The sequence below is a fragment of the Tribolium madens genome, unplaced genomic scaffold, assembly GCF_015345945.1.
Source record: "Tribolium madens isolate multiple individuals breed KSU strain unplaced genomic scaffold, Tmad_KSU_1.1 Scaffold_11;HRSCAF=98;Tcas5.2_LG3b, whole genome shotgun sequence".
In the NCBI taxonomy this organism is placed as follows: Eukaryota; Metazoa; Arthropoda; class Insecta; order Coleoptera; family Tenebrionidae; genus Tribolium; species Tribolium madens.
In genome coordinates, this window is record NW_025400975.1 from 4437657 (window position 1) to 4459492 (window position 21836).

Consider the following 21836-nt stretch of genomic DNA (forward strand, 5'->3'; position numbering starts at 1 on the left):
AAAGACTCATTTTAGGGTTTCAAATGAGTCCGCAAAATAGCTATTTTTGGGAGCGTATACAAAAAAAGTTGTTATGTTGTTCAAAATTTATTGAGCATTTTTTTCTACATGTTTGTTAATTTTCAGTTTCTACTCTCTAAAACTTGGCATTCTCTGTAAGTAATTACTAATTACCTATACAACACTAGTATTCTTTGGAAAAATTTTAAAAATTATTTCTCGAGTAGAGATAGGTAGTATTTTTTTAGAGAGATATAAACATTTACATATGTATACGTATATTATTTAATTTTTAAATATTTTAATTTCAGTTTTTTCTTATCTCATATTAAAGATAATTGATTTGAATAGCAAAAATTACTCTAAAACGTCGTTAACAATAAAATAGAAAATAACAAGGGACGCTAATTCTTTAAACAGCTAAAATATTAAAATTTAAAAATTAAAGTTTTGATGATACAACTTTGTTGTTTTTATTTTTCAAGTATGTTTTTTTACCTGAATTTGGGGTTTATTGAAAAATTCGTACATTTTCTTAATTTTTTAGTGGTTTTGAAAAAAAAAAAGATTTATGAAGCTACAAAGAAATGTGAAAAAAAAATAAATAAAATTAATTATACAGGCTGATTCATGAGGAATAATGAGTCTGACCAAGTTTTCGATGCAACCAACATTACAGTTGTCACAAAATAACTTGCAAAGAGTAATGGTGGTTGCATCGAGAATATGGTCAGGTTCATTATTCCTCGTGAATCACCTTGTATTTTGTTAATACTTTTTAAACTGTGTTTTTTGTTTGCACAAATTTTAAATAAAAAATATATACTTTACATAATATTCCATTGACAATTAAATTTTACTTGAGAATTTGTGAACTTTATACCTTGTATTATACGTTTATTCAGTTAATTTCAATTTTTTCATAAACTTACATTTTTTTTATCTTATTTTATAATTGTTATCTTCTTTTAAATTTATAATTTTTTTGTTACAAAGGTGAAATATTTTATTGAAATAATTGTTAAACAAAAAATAATTATTTATGTTGGTGTTTTTAGTCCTTAGGAAGTCACTTATTTGAGGTGCTTTTTTATATTGGCAATCATCGCAGAAAATTCCAAAGGGAAATCAGCGGTATTGCCAACTTAACCAGCGACATCTCAACCATTATCATAGACATAAAAGTGTGGGTAGAAGTATAACCTGGTCGCCATTATTATTGAAAAAGACAGCGAAATTATGGAAAAAGTGGACGAAATTTGAAGAAAATTTTAGTTGTGGCAACAAATGTTTGTTTTGTAATTAAATTGTGCGATTATGGTATTTTTTAAACAGTTTTATTCAACATGGCGGCTCGACATCTGCACTTTTATAAGTCTATGTCCGTGACCTTGACTATTTGTCAAATGCCTGTCAGCTGTCAATTTTGAAGTGTATTATCAATGCGGATTAAAGTAGTTAAACAAATTAATTCGCGTTATCAGGCGATTCCAGTTTGACAATGTTAGATATCCAAACACGTGAAAGAGCGACTTCCTGTTGACAAACGGCTCCACAACCCACGGCATGCCTTGCCACACATAAGCCCCACTTCCTGTTCGAAGGTACCAAAAATAGCACACTAATCCGATTTTAGTGGAATTTCGCGAATGAAAGTGCCTCATTTCGGCCCAATCTCGTAATTACCGCCAGTTTGCGCGCGACTAGACAATCATTCTCTTATCTATCAGTTCCTTGTCTTTGGTTATTTATAACCCTCCTCGGTATGGACGCGCGCTCTAAACGATGGAATTCGCGAAATCGGGCCAGAAATGACGCTTTAGTCGCGAAATGGTGTTCCGAAACAACGCCTTAGATAAGCATTTTCGCAGCTTTGACCAGGAGAGGATCAGGGAGATGTTCGGGATGTTCAACGGGGCGTTCTCGCCCTCGCCGGGCTCGGGATACATCCCGGAGATGGAGCAGATCATCAGTCAGCTCGAGAGGGGCACCCTGGTGATGAAGTACTCGCTGAGGAAGAAGGCCGAACACAAGACGTTGGCCATCAGGAGGGAGACGAGGCAGATTGTGTGGACGAGACCAGCCACCAACTCGAAGCCGGTGCATGACGGGGCTGTCGATCTCAGGAAAATCAAGGAAATCAGACTTGGGAAAAGCTCGAAAGATTTTGAGAAGTGGGCAGACGATTCCAAGAAAATCGAAAATCTCAAGTGTTTCGTCGTCTATTATGGATCCGAGTTCAAGCTGAGGGTTCTCAGCATTGCCGGTAACTCTTTCATTCAGAAAATGACTTACTACTGGTTTATTGATTGATTTTTATATATTTTAAACAATCTTGGAAACCATAGGTCTTTATAATACTAATTCTTTAAAAAAATAATGATTTATTGATACCACCTTGATATTGATTTAAAACCGCTATTCGTAAAACTGCCAATGTTTTAGAAATGTAATTCAAATAGATAACAAGTGTTGTTTATTTTGATAATTTATTGATTTTGAATGTTGTGTTGAAACTAGCACAGCTTTTAGCACATTTATTTGAGTTTGATGTTGCTTTTGATATAATGTACATTTTTCAAAAGTAGATGTCAACATTGATACAATTATGTATTTAATTTGTCTTTTGATAAATTATTCGTTGGAAATTGACGTAATAATGCAGAAACTTGCATTCGTTAATAAGAAAGTCAGCGTTAATGACTCACCTTGTATAATTAGGAAATAAACAAGTAATATCGAAAACTGTGCAAACAAAATGTAAAGTTTTAAGATGGCACTCTTAAAATAAACAAGATATAAAAATAGTAATTTATTTTGCTTTTAAATTACATACATAATTTTCCAGTTAGAGAAAACAAACGATAATTTTTTCAACTACGACAGTTTTAACAAAAAAATAAACAATCACCTTCAAACAACGTTATTGATAAATAAATTAATATAAAAAATGGATTTATTACGATCATTATCATCAATAGCGAAACAAATCTTTTATTACTAATACATTATAATATTTTTTGTCATAGTTATAATTAATATTAGTTTTGAGATTGTTAAGAATATATTAAAATCAATATTAATACTGTTGTATTTGATGTGTTTCAATATAAATTTTGGCTAAATCCGGTATGACTAACCAACTGATTCATCAAAATTAAAAAACTTCAGTCAAAAACTTAGAACTCTTGTGTCAAAATGACAAGTCACGTATAGTTATTTATTATACAAGACGATAAAGAAATTGTTTATCTACGAGTGAAAAGGTTAAGTTTACGAGTGACGAAGTCACGAGTGGATTTTTTTCAGTCTTTATCGTCGTGTATAATAGGTATTTCGTTTTATTTTAATCATCTACCAGAATTTCTTGAATACAGTAAAATTACTTTATTTCACTAGACGATTATCTACTGAAATTAGTTGATAAAATATAAACAGTAGATAAAAATTACTTTATTTTACTAGACGATAAAAGACTACTTTATGTACTGAAATTAGTAGATAAAAGCACTCTTTAACATTGAGTACAAAATAAAAAATTGAAGTATATAGGGTGTCTCAGTAAGTTCGAAAAGTCCATTATTGACCATTAAATGTTTAAATAAATTGCTCAACAATTTGAAAAAAATTTATGTTTAAAGAATAGCAATACATACTGACAATAGACTCGATTTCGAAAGGTCATATTTCTTCTGCATCACCTAAAATTAATTTCAAGAACACAGGATGTTTCAAGAAAAAGTTACAATGCAAACTTATGTTTTTTTTTTTAAATGATTCTATTTTTTTAACGTTTTTGGATGTACCTTATATTACTGGTTTTGAAATAATTTGATTACTTTTAAGATTCTTACGCTAAAACTAAAAATTAAAACAAAATTGTTTCAATTTAAAAGAAGAAAGTACGAGTTTGAGTGCTTTAACATTTAAAATTTATTTTTATTTGTAAACTTTAGACATTTGAAATTTTATGTTTTTAGTAAGACGATTTAATAATCTCTGAGAAGCAAGAACAAAAAATTGAGTGTTCCATTTAATTTTTATAAGTTATTCAACTTTTATCAAACTTCTTAATTGCAAAGCGTTAAAAAACTTTTACACTTTTAGTTTTAACTTTTCTCTAAAAAGTGGTGAAAATTTTACTTTTCTAGTATTCTCAGTTTTTGTGTAAAAGACTTTGTTTTTGTCAGAAAAATTAATTATGCAATTAAGCAAAATCGACCGATAAAAGTTTAGCTCAAAATAATCATACGTCCTAAAATGTAAGAAAATATAGGGTGTTTCATTCAAAAAAAAACATAAGATTGTATTGTAACTCAATTCTGAGACAACTTGTAGACTTGAAAATAAATAATTTTAGGTGATGCATAGGATAATGTCTATTAATTGTGTAAATAAATTTGAAAATGTTTTAACATTTAAAGGTCAATAAAGGACTATTACATATTAAAAAAAGTGGATAGAAATTGCATTTTTAAACGAAATGTAAGAAAATAAAAGCAGAAAACATTAAAATATAAAAATATTGAATGTGTCATTAAAAAATAAAACAATTTTTAGTTAACACCCTAAATACCAAAAACAGAATAAAGCAAAGCCTTCATTATGATTGTACAATATTTTTTTACTTAAAAGGAAGTATTCTTATCTTCCAACCCAATTTAATTAGAATAGAATTTTGAGGTATGCTTTTTATTAGATTTCTAATTTTTTGTGTTACGATTTTGTTTATATTTTTATAGTATTTTATGGTATGCTCCTAATGATTACCTCAATTATCTTCAGCTCTGTCGGAGAAAGAGTGTGAATTGTGGGTGAAAGGCTTGCGCTACCTTGTGAAGGACACAATCAACGTCCCCTACCCTCTCCAAGTACAAGTATGGCTAAGACGCGAATTCTACGCCATGGAGAACCCCACCGAGACGATAAACATTAAAGACTTGAAAGCGTTCCTACCTCGAATCAATTACAAAATTCCCACGAACAAACTACGCGAATTATTCAATGAAGTCGATACGCGAAAACGTGCCGAAATCGGCTTCGACGATTTTGCTGTTCTCTACCAGAAAATCATTTTTGACGAAAGTGTAAAGTATTAAACGTCATATTTACAAAATGTGTTATTTTTTCGTAACTATTTCAGAATGGTGCCGAGATTTTCGATAAACTTGCATTGTATTCGTCGAATTTGAAAAGTGTGAGTTTGCAAGAAGTGCAAAGTTTTCTATCGAAGGAACAGAATGATGATTTGAGTAACGATGATAGAGCCGTTTCGCGATTTATCTGTGATTTTTTAAAAGTAAATTTATGATTTTAAGTGGCGGGATTGTTGAATTTATGCCATTTTAGGACCCTCAAAGGGAGGTACAGGAACCGCATTTCACAATCAGTGAATTTCTCGATTATCTGTTTTCGAAACAGAACGATTTGTGGGATCCTAACAAGGATACGGTGTACCAAGACATGTCGAAGTCTTTGTCACACTATTGGATTGCTTCCTCACACAATACGTAATACAAAAAATAATTGTGGTGTTTTTATCTATTTTTTTTTTTCAATAGATATCTAACAGGTGATCAATTATCAAGCGAGTCTTCAGTCGAGGCTTACGCCAGATGTTTGCGAATGGGTTGCAGATGTATAGAATTGGATTGTTGGGATGGTCCAGATGGGATGCCTTTTATTTATCATGGACACACGTTTACCACAAAAATCAAATTTATGGATGTGATAAAGACAATTAAAGAGCATGCTTTTGCCACATCGGAGTATCCAGTGATTTTATCAATCGAAGATAATTGTTCGTTGCCGCAACAAAGGAAAATGGCAACAGCGATGCAGGTAATCGAATCGTTAAATAATTGATTCGAGTGTCGAATTTATCGCCCATTAATGCACATACAGAGTGACTCAGGGGTGTCTGTAAGCTCTATATTTTTTCTATCCAAGCTATGGACTTGATTTTCTTTTAAACGATATAATGAAATACATTTCGAAAATATTTTTATTTAATACAGGGTCTCCCAAAATAAGATACACAACTAACTTCTGTTTTTAAGTGAAAATTTTCGGTTTTTGCTACATTTTTCAAATCGCCACTAAATTGTTGATAGAATTATCTGCAATAGTTTTTAACTTATGTCAACAGTATAATTCATAACTTCAGAACCATTCTAGATAACGTTACCAACTTTTTTCCAGTCGATGCTTCAAATTTTAACGCATCTTTTGAGATAAAGGCGAACTCTGAGTCGATGTTTCATCGTCTACTACGATTTTTTTTTAATGACAAATTATAAATGGCAATAACTCGACTTTTTCAAGTACAACACCCCATATTTTATTGCATGATTGCATGGCATTTTTTATGAGCTTTTTGTCGATATTGGGTTTGTGGGGTCTATTTTGTAAAATTTGTGAGATTTTTGCAAAATGAGAAATGTGGGTTTCTTTAAAAAAAAAAAAAGGATTCAAGTAGACCGATGTCTTAAAATTTGACACATCCATACAATTTTGAAAAGAATATGTTTTAACAAAATGAAATTGTAATAGAAACAGAAGTAAATCACACAGGAAACAATTTTAGTAATCTTTATAAGACAGGAAACAATGTAAAAATTTTGAGAGAAGTCTACTTATAGAAAAGGCTCAAATAAGTTACCATTATGTTCTACACAAGTCTTCTAGTAAATGAGCTCCGAACTCTAGCAAACATTCCTTCATCGGTGAAATGGAAGACTTCGGTCAAATTTTACGTCAGCGGCTTACTAGATTCCTTAATTTCGGAAAATTTTGGAATATTTTGGAAAAATCTCAAATTTTACAAAGCAGATTCCATAAACTCTATATTGGCAAAAAGCTCATAAAAATGCTACACAACAATGCACTAAAATATGGGGTGCTGTATTTGAAAAAGTCGAGTTATTGCCATTTGTAATTTGTCATTTTCAAAAAAATCGTAGTGGATGGAATATCGACTCTGAGTTTGCCTTTATCTCAGACAATGCGCTAAAGCTTATGGAATCGACTGGAAAAAAGTTGATTGAGTTATTTTGAATGGTTCGAAAGTTATGAATTTTTCTGTGGTCTATGCTATTTTGACACATAAATTGACATAAGTCAAAGATAAGTTTAGATACGGAGAACTACATACTAGGAGACGAAATGAGATACAAAATTTCTCAATTTTTTGCATCCAAAAAAAATAGTAAAAATGAGGGCGCTTAGAGCGTTTTACCGTCTCAGTTTCAAATTCAACCAGTCAACTAATTGCTTGAAAAAAAAATACAAAAATGTTGAGGTTTACATTCTCAATAAGCTGTGAGAAATGAATAACTAAATTTTTCACGAGAAATATGAGAAAAAAATTATTTAAAATGTAAAATCCTTTTCATGTTTTTCAAAATGCTGCGAATACGGTTGAAGATACAACAAAAATGTAAGAAAGAAAGTTGTAGAGAATAAAATTTTCTAGTAAAAAGCCGCTCAAGCGACGGATTCGTTTTATTTTTACTGAAAACCGTTGAAGATAGAAATATGATCTTTTTTTGCAATTTTTTTTCTCTACAATTTTGTTTCGTACACTTTTTTCGAATCTTTAACCGTATTCGCAGCGTTCTCAAAAATATTGGACGGAACGCAAACTGATTACTAATTGTTTATAATTTATTTTTAATACTGTTTTCGATATTTTTGGGAACTAACGCTGCGAATACGGTTGAAGATACAAAAATGTATAGGGAACAAAGTTGTAGAGAATTAAATTTTCTACAAAAAGTCCGCAAGATCAGATCTCTATCTTCATCCGTTTAGGTTTAAATTAAATTTATGTTTTTTGACCACCGGTAAAAAAATTTTGTTCTCTATAGCTTTCTTTTTTATATTTTTCTTGTATCTTTAACTGTACTCGTAGCATTTTCAAAAATATGAGAAAAAATATATTTTTTTAAATATAGTTTTCAATAAAGTTTTTGCATTACCTGTATCTCTTATTATTGAGAATTTAATGCTCTATCTGTATATATTTTTTTATTTTTTTAAAGGAACAACTGCGCTACCTGGCCTCACTAAAGGAACTATCGAGAACGGGGACATTTTATTTTACATCGTGACGTATCCTAGTTTTTAGGTATCTGTAGTCTAAGATACAGGATGCGTTATTTCGATAATTTAGTGGCGAATTCAAAAATGTTACAAAAATTGGGGGTTTTAATTTTAATAAACAGAACTTAATTGTGTATCCTGTATTAAATAACAATATTTCTGAAATGTGCTTCATTTAAAAAAAAATTAAGTCGATAGTTTGGACCGAAAAAAAATTCTACAGCTTTCACGCACTCCTGGGTCACCTGTTTGAGTTATTAGATTGTAAAAATAATGTATCTCGATGTATTTACAAATATGAGGTTTTGAAAGGGAAAGAAAACTCATATAACAACACTTATTAGGGAAAATCGTTTTCATTGTCATTTTTCTCATTTTAGGAAGTTTTCGGCGAGTCTTTGCTCACCCACCCCGTGGAAAAAAACGAGAAACAGCTCCCCTCCCCCTACCAACTCCGTCGCAAGATCATCCTCAAGCACAAGAAACTCCCCGAAGGCCAAGACGAGTCCTCTTCGTTCCTCATCCGTAACGAAGGCAGCGAAATGGACTTGCGAAGTTCGTTTCGTAACGGTATCATGTACCTGGAGGACCCCGTCGACAAGGAATGGAATCCCCACTTTTTCGTCCTCACCGAAAACAAACTCTTCTACACTGACAGCTACAAACCCGATCAGGAATCGGAACGAAGCGAAGACGAAGATGACAGTGCTGCTGCTTTTCATCGTCCCAAGTCGGACGTACCGAACGAGGAGTTGCATTTTAGCGAAAAATGGTTTCATGGAAAATTGGCCAATGGTAGAGAGGAGGCGGAGCAGTTGCTTAAATCGTACTCGCATCTGGGTGATGGGACGTTTTTGGTGAGAGCGAGTGTGACGTTTGTGGGGGAGTATTGTCTGTCGTTTTGGAGGAATGGACAAGTGAATCATTGTAGAATCAGATCGAAGCCGGATAAACAACATACGAGATATTATCTAACCGATGCGAAATATTTCGATAGTTTGTATAGTTTGATTACGCATTATAGGAATTGTCCTCTAGTCACGGCGGAGTTTTCGATTACGTTACAAGAGCCGGTGCCTCAACCGAAGAAGCATGAAACGGAAGAGTGGTATCATAAACAAACGGGGAAGATGCAAGCCGATGAGATTTTGAGAAGGGTGAAAACGGAAGGGGCGTTTTTGGTCAGGCCGAGCGAGAATGATGCGAATTGTTACACGATTAGTTTTAGGTGAGTTGAGAGATGTTCAACAGAAAAATAAAAAAACGAAACAATAGAAGTGAAGCGAAAAAAAATATTTTGGACCAATTTTGTATTCTTTTTCTTGGTTAAAAATGCTTATTTAACCTTATTTAACAATTTTTGGGCCTCGTTCGGGAAATTTCCGGAATTTATTGAATTTCTTTCCAAAAAAAGCTTCTATTAAGCAAAACGAGATCTCTTGAATCTGTGGAATTTTGTGAATTTCTCAGAAAAAACACTTAATAATTCGCGTTTTTTTGGTGAAAATTTTTGAATTCGGAGAGTTTTTCCGTGATCAATATTTCAATTTCTGTGCCTTGCTAATTAGGCGAATTGAGATCGGGATTATTTTCAGTATAAAACTTGTAAGTCCAACGAAACAAGCGAGAATAACACATTTCAAAAATACTTTTGAACTTTTTGCTTTATTTTGGCGGAATCGCTAATTTAGTGAGTAAAAGCTGAAAATATTCAAATCGAGCAAAACAATAGAAACTAACTTATTTCAAACTTAATTTTACGATTTTTTGCTTTATTTTCGAAAAATTTTTCGGATCTAGTGACGAAACGAAAATAACTCATTATAAGTAAAATTTTACAAATTTCTGCATTTTGGTGAAATTTTTAGGATTTAGATTGAAAATACTCTAAATTGAAAAGGGCAAAAATATGACAATTTAAACCAAGTTTTTAAAATTTTGTGTTTTTTTTTAGCGAAATTTTTCAAATTTATTAATTATCTTTGTAAAAGTGCTCTAAAATCGAGTGCAAGAGATGAAAATAGTTATTTTTTTTCTTAGTTTTTTGATTGTGTGTTTTATTTTGTCAAAATTTGCCAAAAAATTGAATATTTTAGTTAAAAGCTTTTTAAATAAAGCCAGACAGTCTAAAATAATGCATTTCAGACCTTATTTTAACGAAATCTTTCAAATTTAGGAAGCAAAAAATAAAAAAAGATGAAACTTGTTAAATTGAGAAAACCAGGGGCGAAATTTTACAATTTTTTTTTTGAGTTTTTCTTTGATTTTTTTGATTAAACGAGGTAAACAGACAGAAACATCACATTCCATGCTTATTGCATTGTGGTGGGGGAATTTCTTGAATTAAGTGGTTTTCGCTGTTAAAAACCTAGGGCGAAATTTTACATTTTTTTTTTTTTTGAGTTTTTCTTTGATTTTTGTGAATAAAAATGCTTTAAAACGAGTTAAACAGACAAAAACATCACATTTCATGCTTATTGCGTAATTTTTTTTGCAGTGTTTTGGGGGAATTTCTTAAATGAAGGGATTTTCTCTGTTAAAAACAATGTAAATTGAGCTAACCAAACGAAATAGTTTCAGTTTTACATCACAATTTTTTTTGTTTACCGAATTTACTGAATTACACCGTAAAAAAACTAAATTCTGAAGAGGCGAAAATAACGAGTTTTTTACTTTTAGCGACTTTTTGTGAAATCTCAAATTTATGGAGGTTCTTTATGAAAAACGATTTAAATTGAGCAAAAAGGCGAAAATGACGTATTACAGGCGTCATGTTGCCGATTATCTTTAGGCGAGATCTAGAATTTTTTTATCAAAAAAAAAAAAACATTTTAAATCGTGTTTTTTTACGTTGTTTTGTTTTTTTTATCTCCTTTTAAATTAGATAAAATAGCCGAAAATAAATTATTTCAAAACTAATTAAGAGTTTTTATGTTCTACTTTGGTGAATAAAAGGTGAAAAACTTTCTAAATCGCAAAACAAGTGAAAATAACTCATTTCAGACTAAATTTTACAAATTTTTTGCCTTGTTTTAGGGAAATATCTCCGATTTTAGTGAATTTCGAGGTAAAAAATGATCGAGTAAAACAGCCAAAAATATCGCAGCTCAAAGTTATAATTGCAATTTTTTGTTTTGTTTTGGTGTATTTTCTTCAATTTAGTGAGTTACTCGGTAAAAAACGCTTTAAAATCTGGCGAAACATGCGAAGATGTAATTTTATTTTGTACTCACTGTTAAAGAGTGCTTTTATCAACTAATTTCAGTAGATAAAGTAGTCTTTTATCGTCTAGTGAAATAAAGTAATTTTTATCTTTATATTCAAGAAATTCTGGTAGGTGAGTACAAAATAAAACGAAATATTATACACGTCGATAAAAATTGTTTATCTACTCGTGAAAAATAAACAATTTCTTTATCGTCTTGTAAATATAATAAATAACTATTTCTCCATCGTTTTTTTAGTTATAGTTAAAAAAAATGTTTAATGTGATCATCCCTCATTGGTTGTAATCTATTTCAGGGCGGATAAAAAAATCAAACATTGTCGAATCAAACTAGAGGGCCGTCTCTACACCATTGGTAATGTCGAATTTGAAAGTTTAGTCGAATTAATTAATTATTACGAAAATCATCCGCTTTATCGACGCGTCAAATTGTGTTATCCAATCAGCGAAGAGGTCGTGAAAAGAATGTCAATGGTGAGTTTTTAAAAAAATTTATTCGAACGACAATTTTTTTTACATTAATTGCACGAAACCGACCCCATTACATTTTTACTAACAAAAAAACGAATACTAAATTACATAGAAATAAAATATTTTGCATTCTAAACCTACACGAGTAGTATACTGAATTTTTTAAGTCAATAGAATAATAAAAAATGAAATAATATACAAATCTATTTCTAATCAGTCTTGTGAAGATTAAATTGGGTGATTAGATGTCTTCAGGGCCCCCTTCGTATTGATTAGGTATCGCCACCGCCTTGATCACGTGAAATGTGGGTACGTAGGGCACTTGTAAATTCATATTTTCCGGTTGAAGCGGTTTCGGATAATAGGCAAACTGATCAAAATCCCACGGTTTTCTCACCGATTGTTCTTCCGGTGGTGAATACGGCACCGGAACCACAAATTTCAATTGTTGCTGATAGAGTTGCATGCCCTCTTCTGGTGATTTTTCCGTGGTTGTCGTTTTCTCTGTTGTAGTCTGACTAACCGATTCAGAGCCTCCAATCGGGTAAAACGACGGAAAAAAATTACGAAAATTATACCCCCCGGAGGCGGCAGTTGTCGTAGTCGAGGGCGGCGTGGAGGTGGCGAGTGCGATCTGACTTGGAATACTCTTGTGCCAATAATAAACCGTTCGTCCATCGCTCATGATTGTCTTTTGTAAAATTACCGGCTCGAGTTTAATGTATTTGACGGGGGCGGGTTTAGGGGTGGTGACTGGGGGTGGATCATCGGCCGTGATGTAATGGCCGTTGGGGGTGGTATTGCGAGGCGATGGTGTGGTAGCGAGACGAGCCAAATGTTGACATTTGATTTTGAGGTCTTCAATGGACAACGTTTCGGGTTTTTTTTGTTTGTCATCAGCAGGGTATTTGGTGATGACGGGGTAGTCACGGTGGTGGTTCGAAACGATTTGTTTGATGGCGTCGGTTTGACGCTGGACGAGCTCAGAGAGGGTTTTGTTGGGGCTGGTGGTGGTGGTGGTGTTGGAGATGAAGACACGGTCGGGTAAAGAGTGGGAGGTGGGGTAAGGGAGGGCGTTGGAGAGAGCCGCAAGCTGTAAAAAAAGTAATTATAAAAAAATATTGTATTTTGTTTCAAAAAAAAATAGAAATTAATTATTTTAGCGAATTTTTTATGACTTTAGTATTCAAAACTTATTTCTTCAAATAAGTGCAAATTTCGACATATTTTCAGTTAAATTTGGTTAATTTTTGATAACCAAAGCTTAAGGTTTTTGATGTACTTTGATTTTTTTGCTACTGACGATGTTACTAGAAGGAGAAGCTGGTTAAAAATTTCTAATTTTTAGTAAAATTTCCAGAATTCTCATTAAATTAATTATCAATGGTAAAATCCCGAGTGCATGCCAAATTGTCTAATAATTTTGTCTTGAGCACTTGACAAAATTAGAATCAATTTGGCATGCACGAGGGGTATTTTGCAGACTATTTCCCGAACAAAACTTACAAAAACAATATTTTCATTATGAGAAATTAAAAAAAAAAAGTCAATCTTTCAAATTTCTGAGATTTATCGAATCATCGACTCACGGTAATTTAGAACACGGGCATATCGATAATTTGCACATGTGTTGAATTATCGCATAATTAATTTGAATCTGATTAGATGAATCTCAGAAAATTTGAAAGATTAGATTGGCTTAAATTTTCTGAGGGAAATAGTTAAAAAAAATGTAAGTGTTCAGTTATCTGCCTGAAAAAAAATTAATTTAATAAATACATAGAATTTTTACAATATATCACAAAAAATAAGGTCAAGCTATAAGTTTCAATATTTTCCATAAAAAATGAAATTCTTAAACATAGTGTATAATTGAAAATGTTTTTTTGTTTAATAAAAAAAAAAATGTTCTTATACTTTTAATAATAAAGTCAGTAACTTTTGAGGGCTCATTAATGACTAACTCTATTTTAACAATATTGCCACATTATTCTAGAAATTCTTACAAGTTTTGCTTATTTTCTAAATGAAATAATAAATTGCAAAAGTATATAAAGTCGCAGTCAATTCATAGTGGTCACTTCCCTGTGTATATTTGTCACAATTGTTGACACAATTTAGTTAATTCTGCTACCAACATAGACACAACCCACACACTAGAGGTGGCGGATAGGGGTTGCCAACTTTGCAATAAATTAAATGGCCACTATGACTAATTGACCGCGACTTTATATATTTTTTTTATCGAAACTTTAAAATTTAAACCTCATAACTTCTAAATTTCTATAGATAGAATTTTTTTTCTCTGGGGCACGAGTTCAAAAAGAGAAGAGAAATAAAACAAAATTAAAAATAGTAGATGCGAATGATTAGCTTAGAATTTTGGTTATTTGAGCCAACTTTTATAATCATTTTTACTATTTATTTAGAATTTTTTAAATATTTTTAATTAAAAAATGCATAATTTTGATATTTAGAATTATTCACTATTCGTAAGTAGATTGACGCGAAATTTAAATTTGACATATTTTCATATGTAATTTTTCTGGTTAAATCTGTTTAATTATTGATTGTGAATGTTTTTTTAATGGAATTATTTCTGAAAATCTATGATGTAGATTTTWATTATTTATTGATTATTGTGTTTTTGTACTTTCAAAATTTTTATTAAATTAGAAATAATAACATTATTCAGAAATCTGGCCAGAACAAATAGGAAAATTGATATTTAAATAAAATTGTACGGAAATAAATAACCAAAAAATAGATGGTAATAATTATCTTAGAATTCCAATTATTATTTCTGTTATTTTTATTGTTTCATATTCTGACTTATTTTGAGTTTGTATTAAATATGTTTATTGAAAAATTACGTAATTTTGTTATTGAAAATTCTGAATCATAAAATTGGTTATTATTGCGAATATTCAAAAACTACAAATGAATTCAAAAAGTTCACTCCCATTCCCTGAGATAAATAAATCTCGATGAGCTTACCAGCAGGAAGACCGCCGAGACCCCACTCATTTTCAAAAGCTCCACCAATCAACTACTAATCAAAACAGCTCTATTTCGTGCATCTTGACAGCTAAACTACCATCGACTTGTTGCTTGAAACACCTTGCACTTGACAATGAAACCGAAAATCACTGTCTGTGACTCCCTTCGTAGTTTTTTAACCCCTCGTTTGGAATGCAGTTCGTATAATATATCTTTCTCTTTTTCCCACCATCCATCGGGGTGAAGAAGCGAAGAACAGGTTCTTCTTTCGATACGCGTTTCTAGTCGTCTTACACACTTTAATTATCGGATTATTTTAAATGTTTTCGTGAGTCAGTCAGTGGGTCGAAGAACTCGGAATGTTCACCAGATAATGTAATAATTTTTTGTGGCTCGTTTTTTTTTTTTCGTGATAAAAAATGGTTTCGGAGAGAGATACGGGTGGGTGAAATGACTGTAGAGAATTATAAATTATTTATGTGGACGGGTTGGTAAATGTGGTTGAATAATTTGAATTTTTAAAGGAAGAAGGGGTATTGTTATGGTGATGGCAAAGGGGGGTGTCGGAATGGTTAAGAATTGCGTTTTTAATGAGATGATTTAATTATTCTTGTAAGGGCAGTAAGCGGAACATTTATTCAACGTCTTTAGGAAACTTAACTCGCTTTCATAATTAGTATTCTAATAATTGGGGTATTAGGATTTTTTTTATTTTATTTTCGAGAAAATTAATTAATTATTTCAGTCTTTGTTAAACTTTATTAAATATCACTGTTTTTTATTCTATTTGTTTTGTACTTTGCATTCATTTTTAAGACGACATATTAGGATTGAAAGAAAAAATACAGAAAAATAATGTTTTGTGTTTTTATTCTTGAAAAGACTCCTGAACTTAATACTTATAAATTATAAACAGTTTTTATCTAATGTTTTGCTGATGTTAAAGTTCTTGCGAGGTTTTACTGAAAGAACTAACAAATATTTTAAGCTGCAAAAAAATTAAATACAAACAAAAAGAGGAGAGAAATAAAACAAAAATAAAAATAGTAGATGCGAATTTTGGTTATTTGAGCCAACTTTTATAATCATTTCTACTATTTATTTAGAATTTTTTTAAATATTTTTAATGAAAAAATGTATAATTTTGATATTTAGAATAATTCACTATACAGGGTGCGCCAGAAATCGCGTTCCAAAGAAAAATGCCATCCATGTAAGGTAAGATACCAGGAACATGGAAAAAATGTTAAAAAAATTCTATCTATAAAAATTTAGAAGTTATGAGAGTTTAAATTTTGCACTTTCACTTTATTTATTTCTGTCGGAAAAAAAAATTCCAAGTTTTTTTGCTACAGGCTATTAGAAGAGGACACAAGGAAGGTCTATCCTAAATTGTAACTCTGTTTAATGCTATTTGTGGCTTTTATTGGCAAAATTTATGTACTTTTACTAAATAATTAGGTATAAAAAAACATATACAATATCATCAGTGTCATTAAACAGACATGCAAAAATGTCAGATGTCAAAAAATAAATGTCAATTTTTTTTGACAGATAAAATTTTTTAAACATTTTTTTCATGTTTCTGGTATTTTACCTTACTCCAATTTTTTCTCTGGGGCGCGCGTTCTGACGCACCCTGTACGTAAGTAGATTATTTATTTAGAATTTTTTTTAAATATTTTTCACTAAAAATGTATAATTTTGATATTTAGAATAATTCACTATACCGAGGTAGATTGGCGCGAAATTTAAATTTGACATATTTGCATATGTAATTTTTCTGGTTAAATCTGTTTAATTATTGATTGTGAAAGGTTTTTTTTAATGGAGTTACTTCTGAAATCTATGATGTAGATATTTATTATTTATTGATAATTGGGTTTTTGTACTTTCAAAATTTTTATTAAATTAGAAATAGTAACATTACTCAGAAATCTAATCGGAACAAATAGGAAAATGGATATTTAAAAAAAAAACTACGGAAATAAATTATTTTTTTATTTATTATTTAATTTTTTTATTTTTTATTGATTAAGTATTATGTTTTTAACKTGCTTTCAAATTTTTTATTAAATTACAAATAATAACATTATTCAGAAATCTGGTCAGAACAAATAGGAAAAGTGATATTTAAATAAAATTGTCCGGAAATAAATAACCTAAAAATAGATAGTAATAATAATCTTAGAATTCCAATTATTGTTTCTGTTATTTTTATTGTTTCATATTCATACTTATTTTGAGTTTGTATTATTATTACATTAACTAACAAATATTTTAAGCTGCAAAAAAATTAAATACAAACCAATAAGAAAATGCAAAAAAAATAATTGCAAAATGATGTGAATAATATTGACAATTTAATGAACATTAACACCGCTACCAACTGGCAAAATTCAGGATTACGTCCTTTGAAGGATTTTACTTCAAAAAACATGGTTCAATGGTTCAGAAAATTTTCTTTTTTTCTGAAAAGATTTATTATTAAAAAAATTCGGTTTTTTTTTCAAACAAAAATGTTTATCGCTCAGGAACAAGACGACAATGTTGGCTACAATAGCAACCCCTCCTACATGGACCCCAGCGCATTCACACCCCCAAAAATCACCGTCAAAGCCCTCTACGATTATCGAGCCCAACAACCCGACGAACTCTCCTTTTGTAAACATGCAATCATCACAAACGTCACCAAACCCGAAAACAGCCCCGGTTGGTGGCGAGGCGACTACGGAGGCATGAAACAGCATTTTTTCCCAGCGAATTATGTCATGGAATTGGACAGGATGGACAGTCAAGACGGCAGCGATGATGGGGTAATATTTTTTTAAAGTTGGCAACATACACTATCAAAACGTCACACTTTTGTATGCCATTAATAATTCAGTGTAGCCAACTTAATTTTAAAGTCACAGGCCACTTTATTTGTATTTTAATTGTTTTGAAACGCAGTCGGGTGAGTCCATGCTTCAAGGACAGTTAGACATGAACGGCGCCGTCGTCGATCTTATCCATCACCCGGAACGACCGGGTCTCGAATGGGTGGTGAAGATTGTGACGTCGACTGCTTGCACGCCACTTGAGGTGGCGCTGCAGTCGCGAGAATTGGTAAGTAAAGTTTGGGTTTTTCCCCCAGGTTTAGGAAGCTTTTGTAGGCCGTGGAATGGATGCTGGCGATCAAAGAGGTGGCACAAAGGGCCTGCGCCCTCGAGAACCACCACCGTGAGATGGAGCGCACCTTCCGTATCGCTAAAGAAATGTCCAACTTGATAATTTATTGTCGTTCAATCACTTTCAACATCGAACGTGCGCGTCAGCAAGGTTTTATCTTTTACGAAATGTCTTCGTTTCCCGAGACAAAAGCCGAAAAGCTCATGTGTCAACAAGAGAAGAAGTTTTTCGTGAAATACCACCAACACCAATTCTCGCGAGTGTACCCGAAAGGTCAAAGGGTCGATTCGTCGAATTACAATCCTATTAATATGTGGAATATGGGGTCGCAAATGGTCGCATTGAATTACCAAACCGGGGATAAACCCATGCAATTGAATCAAGCCAAATTCAGGGATAACGGGAATTGTGGGTACTTGTTGAAGCCCGATTTTATGTTTAGGGATGAGTTTGATCCGGCTGATAGGAATACGTTAGTGGGGGTGGAGCCCTGGATTGTAACATTGAGGATAATAGCAGCGAGGCATTTGTTTAGGCCGAAAAAGGGAACGGCGAGTCCGTTTGTCGAGGTTGAGGTGATTGGAGCGCCCTTTGATTCGGGGACGAAACTGACCACCAAACCCGTCGGTAAGTTAGAGAACTAGAATTTTTTCAAACTTTTATGGTGATCTAATAAAATAAAAAGTCCGGCGAAACCTTGTACAGGGTGCTGCATTTGGAATGTCCGATTACGGAATCTCCGAAGCCAAAAACGAGTAATACATTCTGGTGTTCATTTTTTGAGAAAATAATATTGGTTAAAACCGCATCCCGCTATCGTTTTTTGTTTTCGACTTATAGACAAAAATTGACATTTTAGCGACATCTAAAAAAATTCATATCTTCGTTATTATAGAAGATACAGATTTGAAATAAAGGCATCATACAGGCACTTTTTTACGTAGAATTTAATAATGTAGTTAACAATTTTTTTCAGATGTTTGTTTAGCCGTAATAAAATAAACTTTTTTTTTTAAATAAACTTTTATTTTTTAAAATAGAAATCATAGATGGCTATGTCATATTTAAAAAGGTTATTTTTTTCTTATCTAAAAAATATATATTTGTAACAAATTACTATAATACATTTTTAGCAAAAAATTATCTTTGATTTTTGTTCGCAGTTGGCCATGAAAAAATGTTGCATCTTCAACTAAAAGGATTTAAACTATATTATTCACCCAGTGTCACTAATGAAAGAGTTTTCAAAGTACTAAGTAATGAAAAAAATTCAAAATAAATCGTAAATTAACTTCTTGGCGACTAATAACATTTCTTTGTTTTTAAACAAATTTATTTCGCTTTATTTCTTCAATAAAATATATTTTATATGACACAAAAATGACGATATGGCTATTCAAATACCCAAATTCCACCTATGTGGAACGTTATCCTACCTCCATTAGATCATCAAAAAAATGTTTTTTGTAATTGTGTAGACTGTTGTTGACATTTGTTTTTCCTATTTTTGGATTTTTTAAAAATATGTAATAATTTTGTTCTGAGGCGCTCGCATATTTGTTCAATACTTCCAACGTATCGTATTTTAATTTTTTTTTTAATTTTATCTATTTTTTCATCTACTTTACAGTTCACAAAACTCTTATTGATTATTATTTACACATTTGGAGTGAAATAGTTTTTCCATGGCCAACTGTTATCAAACAAAATATGTATTTCACTTTTTAAGTATAATTATAAAAAAAATATTCTTTTAGAAATAAATATTTTTTAAATCAGAAAAAATAAGCTTTTCAAAATTGCCATAGCCGCTATGATATCCATTAAAAAAAATACAAGTTTATCTTATTACGGCTAAACTAATAACTAAAAAAATGTTAACTACATTGTTAAATTCCTCGTAAAAAAGTGCTTGTATAATGTCTTTACTTCAAATCCGTATCTTTTATAATAACGAAGATATGAATTTTTTTTAGATTTCGCCAAAATGTCAACTTTTGTCTGTAAGTCGAAAACAAAAGTCGATAGCGAGATGCGGTTTTAAACAATATTATTTTCTCAAAAAATGAGCCCCAGAATGTATCACTCGTTTTTGGCTAAACCTCTTAGTTTCACCACCCGAAATTTCCTAATTTAGAAATATTTGTATTTTAATAATAGCTGATAACGGGTTTAACCCTCGATGGATGGAAGAAGTGGTTGAGTTTCCCGTCTACAACCCTTATTTTGCTCTCTTGAGGTTCCTGGTGCAGGACGAGGACGTTTTCGGCGAACCGAATTTCATAGGACAAGCCACTTATCCCGTAAATGCCCCCATTTTGAGCTAAAAACCCAATAATCGATTTTTTGTTTAAAGGTAACATGTTTGAGAACGGGCTACCGCAGTGTTTGGCTCAAAAACGCCTACAGCGAAGACCTCGAATTGGCCTCTCTCTTAATTCACATCAGTATCAAACGCACGTCCGTGAGTCCCCCATAAATCGCTAGCGCTTAAGAACTAGAACATGACAATATCAGACACTTGTTAAAAGACTTTCACGGTTTTTCAATCGCCTCATACATATCATCGAGATTATGTACCTTCCAAATCATATCATTTTTAAGAGATGTATATTTTGTATGAGATATAAATATATTTTCGGATATGCGGTCTTGTTTCAGGTGTGGATGCATTTTTTTTTTTCAAATAATCGTCTATTAAGCCAAATAATTTTATTACAATGTTATTTTTAGCGAGTTTATTGCCGCCATTAGTCACCCATTGTTACAGGCCTAAGACTGGTGCGACATTTTTACATTTATTGCAATAAATTATGAATTACCAAACTGTCATCTTGTTAAAGTTAAGAAAAATAAACGCTTTAAATGTTTCATCTCGTTGGTTTTTCCTCATCTTCAACATCTGGATCCCTCTGTTCCCCCAACATGATATTCAAATCGGCCGGTCTCCTGAAGTAAGTCTCCATGAGGATGAAAATTCTCTTGTCCGTTTTTGTCTCAATAACAAATCTGTTTTCCTTCCAGGGCACAATCCCTGTCTCTCTCCCATGAAACACTTCGCCCCTCATAAACTTGAATCTTTGTTTTCCAAACGGTCCATAATTTATCGAGATGTATTTCGTCGTTTGGGGCACTTTGTAGATCCTGATAGGGACTCGTCTGACCATAGTTTGTATTGAAATTATAAACAAGAAGAAAAACAAGATGTAAATCATTTCCTGATTACCGCTGGCTCTAGTCGTAGGGCTCCATTTGGTGACCTCGCGCTGGATATCGTCGTAATCGGCCTTCAATGCGTACCCCATGAACACAGCCCCTCCAGCCAGCAGTGTGATTATTTGGGCCCCTAAAATATATTTACTCATCGTGTTTCTATAAATCAAATCGTACGTGTCAGGGATGTCGTCCGCAACCTTCAAATCACGCTGAGAAGGCTTCAGCCAAAACCGGTAGAAGGAACGAGTACCGGTCGGGGGACTCTTTTGTGGTGATCCCGATAACATGTGAAACCTTATTTTGGGGATTAGCCTCATCCGGAAGCACTTCTCAAGGACACAAATGCCCCGCAGGTGGCCAAATAGTGCCATTTCAGGGGCAATTTTCCAAAAATTCGATTCGAAATTTGGAGGTTAAAACTGGTTTCAGTGGCCAACCTTGCAAAAACAAATTCCCCATAATATTTAATTATTTTTTACTTAAAAAAGGGACGTTAAAGGTACAAAAATGATTTCTGTTTGTAATATGGATTCTTTTTGCGCCAAGATAATTAAATGTTAGCTTTTTTTCTGTTTTTTTTTATTTGTTCTAGATTTTTCCGTCATTGTGTATTGGCGGTTTTGTGTAACTAAACTTCTAATTAACGGGT

General features: G+C 32.0%; 3 protein-coding genes across 4 annotated transcripts; 1 reads left to right on the plus strand and 2 right to left on the minus strand.

The window, feature by feature from the left end:
* The first annotated feature begins 1392 nt into the window (after positions 1-1392).
* LOC123016030 (1-phosphatidylinositol 4,5-bisphosphate phosphodiesterase gamma-1) lies at positions 1393-20841 on the plus strand. Of its 2 annotated transcripts, XM_044416223.1 has the most exons (13): positions 1393-1604; positions 1872-2266; positions 4786-5087; positions 5144-5299; positions 5350-5510; positions 5562-5841; positions 8484-9331; positions 11626-11803; positions 17335-17616; positions 17753-17908; positions 17956-18598; positions 20132-20274; positions 20328-20841. In XM_044416223.1, exons 2-13 carry the CDS (start codon positions 1897-1899, stop codon positions 20448-20450), a joined length of 3642 nt encoding a protein of 1213 aa, XP_044272158.1. In that variant the 5' UTR covers positions 1393-1604; positions 1872-1896; the 3' UTR covers positions 20451-20841. The 2 variants fall into 2 exon arrangements, with proteins under 2 accessions (XP_044272158.1, XP_044272148.1); XM_044416213.1 differs by lacking the exon at positions 1393-1604 and having other exon boundaries at positions 1734-2266.
* Positions 11805-15079, minus strand: LOC123016040. The gene is made up of 2 exons (XM_044416234.1): positions 14798-15079; positions 11805-12893 (listed from the first exon to the last, which is right to left on the minus strand). Exons 1-2 carry the CDS (start codon positions 14825-14827, stop codon positions 12042-12044), a joined length of 882 nt encoding a protein of 293 aa, XP_044272169.1. The 5' UTR covers positions 14828-15079; the 3' UTR covers positions 11805-12041.
* LOC123016050 lies at positions 20667-21616 on the minus strand. The gene has a single exon (XM_044416246.1). It carries the CDS (start codon positions 21556-21558, stop codon positions 20842-20844), a length of 717 nt encoding a protein of 238 aa, XP_044272181.1. The 5' UTR covers positions 21559-21616; the 3' UTR covers positions 20667-20841.
* Positions 21617-21836: the final 220 nt, after the last annotated feature.

Excerpts from the sequence above, each read along its gene's own strand:
- LOC123016030 (XM_044416213.1), top strand. The coding sequence starts at position 1,831 with ATGGTGTTCCGAAACAACGCCTTAGATAAGCATTTTCGCAGCTTTGAC. Across the intron at positions 5,842-8,483 it reads AAATGGCAACAGCGATGCAG|GAAGTTTTCGGCGAGTCTTT; the intron begins GTAATCGAATCG and ends TTCTCATTTTAG. Across the intron at positions 20,275-20,327 it reads TAGGACAAGCCACTTATCCC|GTAACATGTTTGAGAACGGG; the intron begins GTAAATGCCCCC and ends TTTTGTTTAAAG.
- LOC123016040 (XM_044416234.1), bottom strand. The coding sequence starts at position 14,827 with ATGAGTGGGGTCTCGGCGGTCTTCCTGCTG. Across the intron at positions 12,894-14,797 it reads TCTCGGCGGTCTTCCTGCTG|CTTGCGGCTCTCTCCAACGC; the intron begins GTAAGCTCATCG and ends CTTTTTTTACAG.
- LOC123016050 (XM_044416246.1), bottom strand. The coding sequence starts at position 21,558 with ATGGCACTATTTGGCCACCTGCGGGGCATTTGTGTCCTTGAGAAGTGC.